At 37.3% G+C, this 15,238-nt stretch overlaps 1 protein-coding gene across 1 annotated transcript in view; it reads right to left on the reverse strand.

Moving 5' to 3' along the window:
* The window catches only part of TASP1 (taspase 1), an 87,557-nt gene extending 75,514 nt beyond the window's left edge, over positions 1–12,043 (reverse strand). Inside the window, exons 1-4 of the mRNA XM_009282532.2 lie at positions 11,831–12,043; positions 9,983–10,050; positions 8,324–8,392; positions 318–438 (exon numbers count right to left, since the gene is read on the reverse strand). Coding sequence (XP_009280807.1) covers positions 318–438; positions 8,324–8,392; positions 9,983–10,050; positions 11,831–11,975 — 403 coding nt within the window. The 5' untranslated portion in view covers positions 11,976–12,043. The remainder of the gene's footprint in view (positions 1–317; positions 439–8,323; positions 8,393–9,982; positions 10,051–11,830) is intronic.
* Between the last annotated feature and the right edge of the window lie 3,195 nt (positions 12,044–15,238).

Below are 15,238 nucleotides of genomic sequence, written 5' to 3' on the forward strand. Positions count from 1 at the left end.
TTTTATTATAAAGTTATCATTCTACAAATTCGTCTGAGCAAACTCACTCCCATTGTGAATACTGTATAGTAGCATACAATCGTTCTGCATCAAAGGATTATCAGTGAACTAATAAGACAATATGTTACACAAAGCAAATTAACACAAAACAGTATTGCAGGGAGCAGGAATGCCTCCCCCTTTTTTAAAGGGGGCAGACTTTATTTAAACAGGGAAGTATTTACAATGTCCCCCCCTCCAAAAAAGTAACAAAAAAGAACAAAATTGATCTTTGCACTTAAATCAGTGGTTAGCTTTACAATACGTAGTTAACATACCACTCAGTGCTCCAACCGCTCCAAAATTTAATGACTTTCCATCCATTATACTGGCATCACATTCTATCTCACCCAGAAGGTTTAGGTTAGACCCCAATCCTGCATTTGTAAAAGGAGAATCCTAGAAGTAAGAACAAAACACTATAAGGCCACATCCATAACAGACTAGATCAAAACCTTTGTATAACTGATCTGATGACACTGATCTTGGTGCAGTGCACTTTCTGATTCGAGTAGTTTAATCTTCCACAACAAAAACAACAACAATTTGAACAGGGCTAATTACTAATAATGGATATAATAGTAACATTATTAGTAATTAATAACAAATTAATTGCTAATAACAAATTACTTTAATGGATACCTTACACCCTTTATAGGGTGTGATATATCTCAAGTGTAATAATGTGCTGATATAAAAACCAATCACCCAACAATTTAAGATGATCATTTATATGCAAGCAAAAGCCTTGTAACACGAGTGAAAATCTCCCCCTCCCTCCCTCCCCCAAAATACACACTTCATTTGGTCCCTAACCCGTCAAGTAACATCTGAGTAACATCTAATAATCACTGCAGAGACCACAGTCTACCTTTGAAACTCTTAAGTATGACACAGCAGCAAAACAGAACTGTACCTTTCGTTAACATTCTAAGCCTACGATTGCAGCTCTGCATGCAGAAATAAAGAATCGGCATCGGTAACAATTCACTTTGTAAAATTTCTATTTGATCATTAGCATAAGGACAGTCATTACTGCGGTCTGGAAGTTTCTTGAATAAAAACCAAGATGTATTTCATAGAAAGTATGGAACAACATTCAATAAACTAATTAAAAACCTAACTCCTTTTTTATTAGCACCTTCTGTAGCTTTTTGCAAACTCAAGGTTCTCAAACAAGAAGTTTTTCATGCTAGAATTCAAAACACCCATTTTTGCCCCTCCATTTCATCAGAGCATCCCCATGACTTTAAAAACACAAAGTTTCAAAGTAGCACAGTTCAGGAGCCTCACTGCCCGCTCAATATAATCCCCTCCTTTCTAGATGCAAGCACAAAATGAGCACAGGACAAAGATAACAGCCCAGAACAGCCAAACAGTAAAATTTCAGAGAGATGCTGCATGCTTTCAGAGTTTCATATCTGTTTTTATTACAACAGCGTAACAACCTGATGCAACGAAGAAAAATGGTTGAATAAACCACATGTGAACACGTCAATGAAATTAGATGGTGATACTTTTACAGTACATGTAATAAAAGCTGAATCGGGAAACAAATCTACTGGAAACAGCTCAAAGTTCTGTCTTAAATGTTAAGTGAACTGGTTCTTTTTTGTACATACTAATTTGTAATGAATACAAGAAAATGAAAGAAAGAGCACACAGAAATGAAAAATAAATTTGATGTTAGTCAGTTAGCTTTTGTTAACTTTCACATGAACAAGTAGTGAGTAAATTCAAAACCTGTTTTGCAAGATGTTGATTCTAATTTACAGATATTTAAAGTGTTCTTAGTGTTTGAGTCACCAAAACGCTATCTTCCTGAAGAATCATGAATACATAATACATGATTAATACATAATCACAAAACAGACTGTAATCTCTCCATGTTCATTTTATAGTACTCATCTTTATTTTCTGCTTTTTCCTTATGCATCCAAGTAGCAGCACAAGATTTTATCCCATTTTATCCCATCCTGTTTTATCCCAACACCACAACAGATCTTCAAATTCACTGTGTATATTCATTGTGTTGTTCATTTTGACGGCTACGCCTCACAGCAAATAAGTACATTTGAAAAGATTTTAGGATAAAGAAATGCTTGCAGTTTAGTGCACAGGGAATAACTTTCCCTAGAAGGGTAGGCGGGGGTGGGAATATGATTTAAAAAAGGCTGCCAAGATGATGGACTTGAAAAGGTGGAAGACTGCAGAGCAGCCGCTGGCTTAACCGACTTCATTGCTCCCCAGGCTCTATAAGTATGAAGAAAATTAAGTCAGTGAAGTTTAGAACAAAAGGAGCAGAGAAGCGATGGAAGGAATCTGAACGTGAACGGTGAAAGGTACTTGGAGGACAAAGTAAAAACAGGAATGCGTTAGGATGAACAATGCTTACTCCTAGTGCTGTCCAAATTCCAAGCACCTGTTCAAAATTTCTGTGGAGCTTTACTTAGCTTTACAATCAGGCCGCACTCAGTTAAGAAGATGGTCTCAGAATTGCCAAGAGGAAGATGGTCTACTCTAACTTCACAGATCTGAAAGATGATCTGACAACAGCTTTAGACAGTGCAGGAACTGGGTGTGAACGCATGGAATTTTTGATACCTACCTGAGTGTCTCTGAGATGAGATATAAAGCCTTTGAAATGAGGCAGGGAAAAACCTTTATAAAAAATGGGAACAGACATTCACACCTACTTCTATGAATAGGCAAGGACATGAAATACACCACACAAATACATCTCTTTTTGAAAGCATTAATCTCTGCAAAGTCTGACCAAAAGATTTCAAGACTCTGATATACAAATGGAGGAACACCACTTATGAAAATTAAGGTGTATTTTGAAATGAAAATTCAAAACCTTCAAGGAATGCAGAAACATTATTAAAACAGAAGCGTGCATGCTGTCAAAGGGGGACAAAAATAAACTGAGCTAACTGAAGCAGTCTCTTCATACCCTCGGACAGAAAAATGCAATACTACAAGAACTACATGACTACCATAGGATGGGGAAGAACCCAATCAAAGCACGTATCCAGGAAGAGGGAGGAAGGGAAAGGAGGGAAAGGTTTATAATACAGAAGGTATCTTCAGGAATATACTTTTATTTAAAAACACAAGCAGAGATCAGCCTTTATATTTCTAAGGAGACTGAAAAAAGACAAGAAAGCAAACCAAGCATGAGCTTTGCATGTTAACAGCAAGCCCTACCTTTTCCTACTACCATGGAAAAGTAAAAAAGAAGAGGAAAAGACAAACAAATGGCTATTCAAAGCATTTTAACAAAACATAAGCTTTCAATTATGTGAAAAATACTAGACTACCTGGCAATTACTCCACCACTGAAGTATCTCTAACTTACAACGTACACCTGTAGCAAAGGAGATAATACAAAGCTTTAAGATGTGAAACAAGAGTTTCATTTTCCCGTCACCCATCTTGTAAAAATTCTCAGACTACCGAGGGTATCATTTTTGGTTTTAGAATCCTTTTTACTTCAAGATGTATTTATAAATGTTCTGGCAGCAAACACAGGCATGCTGAAGTTTCTAGCTGCGGTCAAAGTTGGAATGCTTGAAGAAGTTACTCAACACTGTAACACTAATAGTCCTGAATTACATCTAGGCAAATAGTTAAAATGCTCTATTTTCAACATGCATTAAAGAACATTCCATCCATCTTCGATACAGTTTTGGCCATGGTTTATTTGCAACTTTTAAAAGGGATTCAAAGTCTACAGGCATTTCTTTTTTACACACTGTAATTTTAAAATCTATTTTTCTGTGGAAATTTAGTGACAAGAAGTAATAGTCTACAAGGATGAGTCACGTCCCTTTCAATTACACCAGCTCAAATGTTTTCAAAGAACACCCTTGTCACAGATTACTGTTAGCCACTCTGCTGCAAAACATCATTGTATTGCTTTTAACTAGAATTAACAACTTCCAGCTTGTCACAGTGTTAGCCACTCTGCTGCAAAACATCATTGTATTGCTTTTAACTAGAATTAACAACTTCCCTTCCACTACCCATTAAAAGTTCATCTGTGGCGACTGCCTTAATACAACAAGGCCGCTGGCATTGTGCTTTCATCTTTAAAGATAAGTCCTTGGGACTAAGATTGTATATTCAAAAATCTTAATTACTATAAAATTAATAAATAAAGAAAAAACAATTCAACAAGAAACAAGTTCTTTCACTGCAAAATTTTGCCGACAGCCACGCAAACCCACTGCTTGAGTATACCAACAGGTTCAAAATATCCTTTGCATTGATCCACAACAACAACAAAAAAAAAAGCAAAGTAAATTGAGCAACTTCAATAGCAAGGAGATCGAAATCCAGAACGTGACATCCGCTTCCCTATCGATCATATTAATTTCCAATTTAAATTATGTTCATAAAGAACATTCTACTGAAGTCAGATTAAAGAAACAAGTGATCTACACACAGTATTAATAAACTTAGACTACTTCTAAGTTTGAAATCTTCATCATTCTTTACAACAAACTTATGTTCTTGCCTCCAGTACCTGAACAGTTGACTTTCTGAAGTGCTCTATAGTCAAAGAAAAGCTTGAAATTGCACATTGTTCTCACAGCCAGCCAGCCATGCAATCAGCATATGGTTTTGTTGAAAACTACAAGTTTTAAGGGGGGGGGGACAGGGACCTCCTCCCCCACCAAAAAAAGCTGCCCAAATCCCTTTGCGTTTCAAGAGAAACTCAGACTTCATATGGTGGCTGATAGCAAGAGTGCAAAAAGAAACGGTACTGCAATAACGCCTTGTAGAAGCATACAGTGTAAATGATGACTCTTATGAAGCATCTTGTCCAGACCCATTTTATTACCAAAAGCTGAAAGAGGTAACATGTTCATTTGTTTCTCTGCAATGACAGAGTTCACAAACTGGGAAACATAACTGCCTTTAATCAACTTATCAAATACAGCTGATGCTTACGAAGACCAGCACAGCTATTTTAACGGTATTCTGGGTCAGCTGCTCTTATTACTTTGCGAAAGAAATCTACCTTTTCTCTAGTTAACTTTTAGCATTATCATCTTAATCACAGAACGCTGTTTCACTTGAGATTCATATAGTCCAACAAAGAAAGGCTGTTCTTTCTCCATTTAGAGCCTGCAAAAACAAAACAAAAAACAGACAGCATACCACAAGCAAACTGTCAGTTTGCTCATAAAAGATCAAGAGCAAGTCTTGCGCCTCAACAAGTCTTTGAAGTGATGCCTCTTGGATTAGCTGAAATTCTGTGTAATAGGAGTTGTGTAATTGAGCGGAACTGAGGAAAAAAATTCATCTTTTGTGACACTTCCACGAAAAGATATTTGTGCTTTGCAAAGACTACAGATTTTTGGAATACAGCATTAAAAGTCCCAGAGAACTGTAGAAGTGATTAAATATTTCAGATAAAAGCACAGCAATGTGTTCTACAGCAACCAAAATATCAAGAAGTTACAAACAGTACTCCACAATGGAATCTGTTATGACATGTTATACAAACTCTTGTTGTTCTGTATCTTAATCTGCATTACAGTGAGACATGTAAACAAACATTGTTTTCATACAGATTTTCGCTATGTATTTGCCAACTCAAAATGCTAAAGTACTTTACGAAAAGACGCTATTTTTTCCTGCATAAACAAAAGGGTAGTGATAGCTCATTACAGCGACAGTCAACATACAAACCTACATTTTTACCCTTAAAATTTTGTAATTGATGAGAAAAACTATTTTGTTTGCTTTATTGACTTGCCACATGCAGCTTCTGTTTTCCATAGAGCAATAGGAAAAACATCAGAATTAAAACAGAAGATGTAGCTCCAGAAATGACAGAGATGTCTGGAGGTGGTGTTCAGTATGAGATATGAGCAGATACAAACCTTTCAACATTTTGAAAGCTGACAGTCTAACACTTTGGAATTTTTCATACCAGATCCAAAAAACTGCCACTGCAAACCATACCATTTTCTGTTTTGAGTATACCTTTGATTTTTCCTCAGTGTAACTGCACAGCTATGTACTTTAATTTAAAAGAAGCCCAAATCCCAAACCAAATATTCTTTATCCCAGTAACAGAGAGAACAACCCACAATTAAGAGGTTATATAAATCAATAAATAAACCAAAGCCAATAATTACACTAATGACAGCAGCAGAACCTAAAGCAAATAATATTTAATCTTAAAAACAGGAAAAAGGAAAAAAATAGGTTTTGTGCAACAGTACACATCAAAATACTACCTAAGACAATTATAAAACCAGAAAGTGGAATGATGGCAGGCATCACCACGATAATAGCAAGACAGATGAGAAGAAAAAGGTTGCCGATTGGAGTAATTTCATAAAAAGGTTTTAATTTCATCTTAAAGCCCTAACTTCTTACACAGATGTCACTTCAGAGTATTTAAATCTACTAACTTAAAAGAAGAAAAGTCTCTTGGGGATAACAAAAACAGATAAAATATTTACCCCAGGCACAGCTGCAAAGAGATATATCACTGTTAAGCTTCTTAAAATATGTTTTCTTGTGTGTAGCTCAGGAACACAATAAAAAAATCACAACACAAAGTAGATTTTTTTTTTTTTTTCCCCCACTGAGGGGAGAAATGGGAGAGAACTGACACACAGAACAACCTTGTGGAGTAACAGCAGCCTCAGTTAGTTTATGGAAGTGCATTATGAATAATTCCATTAGAGATATACCTTTTGTTTTCACCTAGCTATATTCTAATGTGTAAGATAACACATGAAAGCGTATTTCAACAGTTCAGTCGAGACCAAAAGTACTGTTGAAAGCCAAGAAGCTTGCCAAGTTAAAAGTATGACTCAAGTCTTGGCTCCTAGTCAGCACGTCTAACACATATTATTAAAGTACATACTGCCTGCCTTACGCTAACCCTATCAAGTATGTTAATTAACACTTTCCCAACATGTGTGTAAGCAAATCCACTGCTAATCCTCTCAGAATACCACCATAAATTCCAAACCCAGGAAATTATTTTTACAGCACAACACTTACCTTGCCTTCCTTCTTTACTAATAAAGTTGGAGAGGAAGAGGCAGTTACTCCTTACAGGAGAAGAGGAATACCTGTTTCAATCATTACTGCCATGGGGGATTAGTGGACCTGGGACAATAACCAAACTGCCTCATTTATATCCCAGAAATTCTTTTAGCTTTACTCTCTTGTACATCATTTCATAAGGACCCTTCACTGAAGTCAGATGCTATAAAAATCTCACCACTACAGAAAAACACTTTTCCAAAAACCTCACAAACAGCTGCTCATCTCTTTATGATTATCAAGATTTTCTATCTTAATTAACAAGTACCATTTTGAAATGAAAGCATTACTTGTCCTATTCTTCTACACAGATTTTGTCATAAAAATCAGAAAAATGCATTATCTTACACTGAATTCACATTTCCCTGAACAGCCTGCTTCTAGTCTCTTATCTTATCAGAGATCATACAGACACAGACTAAAAAAAGTAAGAAAAAAAGCCTTTGGGAACTGCATTAATTTAAGCACGTAGCAAAAGTATGTTGTAGGACAAATGAGAACTTAAAATTTCTACTTAATTTTCACAGAGTCCTTTAATTGGATGGAGAGACAAGCAGCATTAAATTTATGCAGTCACTTTTGTAGAATTATCCTGAAGAACCGAAAAAGGTATGAGTAACACAACCCCGGATATCATACTCAGAGACAGTTACCTCAACCTAATTACTACATGAGAATGTTAATAGAACTACTAAAGACTAACTACATCTAAATTCTTTGGATCATAATTTCAAGAAATGAAACATAACTCAGTGTGAGATATTAATGCAAACAAAAGGAACGAGGGCTTATCCTAGAATTTCTAGTTAACATATGTGACCAGTAGCATGATTTTTTTCCCTATCTAAGAAGCAGAGCCAGTGCAGTCTGCCTGTAGCTCGGTAAGTCAGATATAAAGTTCCCTACAAAGTGTTCAATAAGTCTTTCACGACTGTATTTATTCTTGAAGGTTAAAGACTATCTGATAAGGCATACCAAAGATGACAACCAAATTGCACCAACTAGACAACTTTTATTCAGTTTGCATTTTTAGAAAGTCTTTAACTAAATTTACTCCAAACTATAGTGGAAAAGCAAAAGATAAAATTAGCGTAGCACAAAAATGGAAATCTTGGTCGATTTCCCATTTGAATTAATACCTTCCTACAGAAAAATCTAGCAATGTATCCGAGAGACATATTTACTACTAGTCAGAAATTCATACCTCTAATTCTATAAGTGCTGCAGTCACTGCATCTGTTGCAAGAGCACCAGCCTGTAGCTTTTCAATTGCCTGTAAAACAGAATTTTTAGTTGAAGATTAGGAAATTCTAATATTCTGTGACTAAGCCCTACATTTTCCTAGTCCTGTACAAAGCAAAATCTTCACCAAATTAGTTTAAAATGTAAGAGGACATAAAAACAAGAGGCACTGGAACTAGTCAGTAGGCACCATGTGAGGACAGATCTGAAGGTATGATTTTACTACTCCGACATCGCGACACTGCATTTAGCAGCAGATTCCTGCATGGTCAAATTTATAGCAAAATAAATTCTTATACCTGGTGTCCTCGGACACTTAATGTTTCAGTCAAGAAGTTTCTATTTTTCCTTCCAAGATTCAACAGAAATTCCTAGCACCATATATGGCAATTGTCATGAAGCTGAACAGAACCTACAAGTAAGCTTATCTAAAAGCCAACACATGAAAACAAATCAAATAACGTTATCTTCAAATTATGTATGCACACAGAAATGAACTTCTAGAGCCTAATATTATTTCTTAGATCCATACTGTACAAGACCTTACAGACAAGTTCTCTCGGGGAACCCCAGAAAACAACTACGGCTGCATCTTCAGTCGGAAGACAAACCTGCGACTGTTTGTTCTTCATACAAGTTATTTATGTTGGCTACCTAGCTTAAGGAACCAAATGGAATCTCAAATTAAACTTAAATTCAACAGCAAACAACCTTTTTTCACACATAATTAGCTGGAAAATGAGTATCATCAGGGCTATTGCACAACTTTAATGAAGCTAGTGTTAAGTTTGGATGATCTTTGAGGCTTCTCATTACAAAATTAGATCGGTATTAGGATTGAGCAACAGAACTGTAAGATGAAGTGATAATTATCAGAGGCCAACTCTGAGACTCCTCTAAAAAGCCTGCCAAGCTGCCCAGCTCCTTCTCCCTGGAGAAAGCAAAAGGCATTAGAAATTTTGGAGACAGGTCTTCCAGCTTCTCATTCAACACTTAGTAGACAGGACTTGCCAGTTCCAAAGCTAAGTTCTTGGAGGAGAAAAAAAAAAAAAAAATGTAATTTCAATGGAAATTAAAGTCTTGCCATTTCTCCCTTTCCAGCTTTGGAAAGAGGGTTTTGATTTTGGTTTTTTTTTTTTCCTGTTTCTACCTCCCCTCCTATTAAGAAGTTAAGAGCGATCAAGAAGAAAAGAAGAAAAGAAATCCCTGCATTCACGGAGTAATCTGGTTGCTAGAGTTTAAACAAATCCCAAAAAGAGTAGACATTGATGAAAGAAAAATCCAGACACCACATTTAGCTCCAGAAATCCCAGAGCCTCAGGAACAGCGCAGGAAGCTGTAGGTCTACTCCGTGTAGGTACCACTGCGACCTTCTCCTGTTCCCCCACTGTTCCTTTGGTGTCTGCTGTTTGCCACCACTGATGAGAATGTTGCTGCACCTCATGGCCATGCAACCTATTGACTCGGTATCACGTTCACTGTCGCTGCTCCATTTTTCCTCTAGAAATGCATACAGCCTGAGTAGCTAAACCCAGATATGCCCATTCAAACTGAAGGGACAGTGCTACCGAATACATTTCTTGTACACCCGCTACAAGACTGTGGAGCTGGTGAGACATACCTTCTGACAGGCTCTTTTGCACACATGCTTGTATTCTTTAGCTTTGGATTCTGAATGATAACCTGCACCTACAGTTAAGGCAAAAGGAAAAGAGGATTATACTACCTGTCAAACTACAGCCTATAGTTCGCATAAAGAATTAAGACACAGACAGATACAGCCTTCCTTATTCGGGATTACATTGGCATTTCCTTTTTGTATCAATGATTGACAACTTTATGCGTTCCAACTTAATTCAAATACACTCAGTAAAATACAGGATACAGAGCAAATATGCAGAAGCGTACAGGTATAAATCTTAGCGCCATACAATCTGTTCTTATAAACATTCTCCAAGAGGTTCCAGTTTTGCTCATTCTTGGATGATTTCCAGTGTAGCTTTTTTATTTATTGTCCATCATTGGGCAAAAACTTTAAGTCAAAAAGTTTAAGTCAAACTCCAATTTTCCTTTTACTGCTGATTTGCAAGTTTGCAATTACCATTCTGTTCATCTTCTCGTGTTTATGCTACATGTTTAGAGCTCATTACTCCTGCTTCAGAACCAGGAGAGTTCCTGGAAATAAAGATCATACAATTTTTTTCACCTTTTTCTCATTTTCAGGCTTTATGTCTATCCTGTTGCATCTAACAACTTTGCCCTGTTTTGTAGCCACTGCTCCCTACTTCCATACCTGAAAAATTTATCAGTGCCCACTATTCAACTAAGTATAGCATCAGAAAAATAACAGACAAGACTAGCACACTGATATTTAAATTCCATCTTCTTCTGTTTTCTTGGTTTTTGAACTTGAAAAATATGCTTGTATTTATCTCAATTTCCCTTTCCTCACCTCTAGAAATGTTAGCTTTGAGGAATCTAAGAAAATAAGTTTTAACACTACTAGTGAAAGAAAAAGAGTTTTAGACAGAGTAAACTAACCCAGTAAAAGACAACATTGAACAATTCTCTTTGCTCTTAAAACAGAATACCAGGGTCATCAAATATCAACCCAAAATCAGTTCTTTGAGGTTTTTTTAGGTTTTTTACCTTAAGGATTTTATAAACCAAGTAGCATATTGGTTTTTCAAATGCTTTAGATGTCACCAGGCTACTTTGCTCAATTTCACCTCATGTCATCACACATATGTACAACCAAATATATAGTCAGATATAAGCATCGCTAATATTTTCAAGATGAACAGTATTTAAGAAAGAACCTATTAGAAGAGAATTTATGAACAAGACACGCATAACACATCATTTTTGTATCACATCTGAGTAGATGACCTCTTCATTACATGTGGAAAAAATAAATAGTAATTCACTGAAATATAAACAATATAAAAAAAAAGAGACTTGGAGGAAAACTTTCAGAAGGGTAAAAAAAGTGAAGTTCTGCAACAAACAGCCTAAGGAGGTTTCAAAAAGTCTTAACTAGACTGTCCTTACAGACAAGCTAGACAAAAAACTGTCAGTAATGAAACAGCTATGTTTGATCTTTCTGTAGGGGAAGGAAATAGACTGAAAGATCTCTCACGTGTTGTAGATTTCCCAAGCTTAGCAGGTAACTGCAGAATTCGACATTTTATGACCATTTAATTTAGGGATTTTGTTTGGGGTTTTCTTTGTCGAGGAGGAAAAAACCCTACCGTTCTGAACACCCAAAACCCTACATTTTTATTATCAATTTCCAAGATCCTCCAAGCCAATGCAACTTCCAATCAAACTCTCCACTCCCAGATTTACACCCAAAGTTAATGTCACTTCATTAACATACTAGTAGTCCAAAGCCAATATAAAATTTTTGTTGGTATTTAGTTTGTATATGCACTATTTCCATTCCAGCTGTTACGCTTCTGCATCTTACCTGCATGGACAAGCACAAATCCCACTCGTTTCCCTCTTTGGGTTTGCTTTGTTTCGGGCTCTTTGACCACCACTTTTACAGCTGTAACCTGAGACGATTTGGAAGGTAACACTTCTACTGAACTTATCCCCTTCTCCATGATCATACATTAGGATCACCATCTTCTACTGGAAAAGAGCATCCTTCCATTCAGAAATAAACTCTGGAGAGGAATCATCCTAAAACCAAATCACATGCATACGTTAGATACTGATTTCAAGAGATGAATTTCACACAAATAACTTCAGAAAGAACTTTTGGAAGAGAGGTTTGAAAGAAGGAGAATATGCCTCTTGAAAGGCGGCCTTCCAAGTTCTGCCTCTTCCTTAGCTAACGGTATTAATGAGACTTAAAATAATCAAATGTCCATGTTGCAAGTTGAAAGCAGCCTTTTCGTTACGACTTAACTTGAACCTAATCATCTTTCCAGACCTTGTAGGGAATTGTTGATATAAGGCTTGCCCATGACTGAGAGAAAGCTGCTTTCCATGGTCTCCTTTTATTCAGCAGTACAACTTATTTCTCCACCCATCATGCCTAGCTAGTTTTTAATGTGATGATGCTCCATAGCCACAATCTTTACTTCTTAAAAGTGTTGTTCCCTGCTTGTGTGGAAAGTCCTAAGCAGCGCTGTAGCAATGCTGGCAAAAGCTGAAAGACAGTATACATGGTTGCACGGCACAATCCCCTATCCTCAAATCGCATACTGGCATCTGCCTGCGTGATTTTGTGTCTACGTTTTATGTAGGGGATGTAGAATCCGTGCATTAACACAAATTCAATAGTCATATAAGAAGTTACGAACATGTGCTCCAGAGAATTGTAGCATGAGAGTAACACTTGAAAATGCCATACCTTTTCCTTTCTTTTGCAGGAAATAGCTGTTTAAGATCCTATAATGAACTCCTACTCTTCCACACTTTTTCACCCCTTACCCTTATTATTCTCCACTAATTTGCAGGCGGGGAAGAAAAAAAGAAATTAACTTTTTTTTTATGGCAAAGTATTTCAAAAAAAAATGCCAAATAAGCCTAAAACAGTGAAAGAAAGTTTGCCTAGGTAAGTGTAAGGATAGCTACCAAGGTTATTAGTGAACCACAACATGCTTAAGTCGATCTCAAATAATTTAGTACCCCTATTTAGTTTTGAACTTAACCCTAAAGATGTTTATAGAATTTAATGTTTATAGAAAATTAATGGGAAAACAGTCAGTATTTTATAGTATACAAAACAAAAAAGCTCCCAAGTTATAGTACAGAACTATGTATTTTTCCGGAGTCAGAAAACAAATTCACCGTATTTACTGCTCCTCTTATCCACAGCGTAATACATGTTAATCCTGACACAAAACTGTTTCTCTAGTTCAACAGGTAAAATGAAAAACAGAGACATTCTACATGTTGAATTAATTCAGGAAGTAAAAAAGCATATAGTGTTAATGCATGAATGGAGAAAACCTCTATAACATACTAAGATATTCCAATATGATGTCTATCACTCCTACCACCTCAAAAGGGACTACTTGTAACCTAAGAATACTAGAAAGTGAATAGAAGTGAAAAAAGTCAGATGTCTAATACACAGGATTTAAACCACGGATTTTGCAAATGCTATATGGCTTATTCCAGTAATTAAATACCACTCCGTTTAAACAACCAAAACAATGCAAATGATGTTTAGCAAGATTCAGCACTGGCACAGAACAGACAAATTTGCTGGTCTACCACAACCATCCTTTCAATAACGAAAATTAGCACAGCTTTCTAGGAAGTTACTTATTTTCACTCATTTTTTCTTAGACGTTAAACGTATACAGGTACCTTCATATATTTATAAATTTCTCTTTTAAAATTAAATATGAACTTATTGTTATAAGTATATATATTTATACAAAATGAAAGACCACTACAATACATAAACTCTACGTAGAGAAAAAGCCTTTATGGACCACATCCAATTGTAATGGTCTCCTGTATAAACTTCAGAGCTAAAATTAAAGTCCTAATCACTGCATTTACTTCCTTTTTGCTAACAATAATGAAGAAAGCTCCAGCAGCCGTTGGTACAGGCAGCAAGCTGAAACACAGTCCGTTTCCTACAAACTCCGCTTTGCTGCATCTTATTGCACCACACAGAATGTCATTACGGCAGCAGGGGCATGACAAAGCCTTAAGTAAAACGACAGAGGAGCGAGTAAGGAACCTATATTCTTGCAGAAATGGAAGACGTAGCGTGGTGGTAGGGAAAGTAATAACGACGGTCGTTCAATCATTTTTGAAAATGAAGATATAGATGCCACTTAAAGACTAACTGATAGCATAACCCCAGACTGAAATCCCTAATTAGGCCTTTACGTACACTCGGGTCTGAGGATGCATTTATTTTCCACCAGACAACGTATAGTCAACCTATCTCAATAATCTTCTATAGTTCATAACACTTCCGCCACATCAACTCAGTTTTGTCAAACCCCTTCCATCTCAAACCGTTCTTCAAGTCTTTTCAATTTTCACTCACAAACTTGCTGCTTCCACTTTGTAAGCTCCCGTTGGACCCAACCTTTCCCTTTCTAGCTTCGTCTAGGGTTTATCTGTTCTCTTTCCTGGCTGTCATACATTCATCACCTCTGATCTCATCCCTCCTTGTTACACAGTTCTCTGTTCCACATCTGTACAGCTACAGAAATAGGGGAGGAATACACTCTCGTTCGACTCCTGAAGAACGTGAACCGTAATGATATTAACCAAAGTAGCCCAAAGCACTTACTGCACTGAAAAAGTAACGCTGAATCCTACACAGGCACTCAGAAAAGTGTAAAGAACTTGAGCGTCACACCCAACGCAGAAAGAGTTGCTCAGCCTTTCAGCGCACTTGCCACAGACGCCACAGCTATTCCATCAGCCGAGAGGCGACCCTCACCATTCCCCCCAGGCTCGAAGCTCTGCCTAAGGCTCACTGCACAGAAACTTACAGACGCGGCAGAGGGAGGGAGGAAGGAAGGAAGAGATGTACGGACCGATGTCGCCGTCTCAATATCGGCAATATGGAAGAGTTTGTTTTTAAGAGCTTTCGGGTTTTACAGGAGGAGGCCTGAGGTGGGGGGAGGACGAAGAGCGAGAGGGCGAGAAGAAAGGGCTTAACCCCGCGAGCGAGCAGCCCAGGCCCGCATGGGAACGCTTCGACAACCGAGAGCGAGCAGCGGCAGCCGAGAAGCTGACGAGGAAACGAGCAACCAGCAGCCACGAAACAAAAGTAGAAAAGAAACTTTTATTTGGAAAAAAATCCTCGCCGAGACCGGCCGCGGCCGCCCCACCGAAGCCCCCCGGGGAGGGCCGGGCGGCCCCTCGCTGGCACGGCGGCAGAAGCCCC

This window comes from Aptenodytes forsteri, unplaced genomic scaffold, assembly GCF_000699145.1.
Source record: "Aptenodytes forsteri isolate BGI_AS27 unplaced genomic scaffold, ASM69914v1 Scaffold5, whole genome shotgun sequence".
Taxonomy (NCBI): domain Eukaryota; kingdom Metazoa; phylum Chordata; class Aves; order Sphenisciformes; family Spheniscidae; genus Aptenodytes; species Aptenodytes forsteri.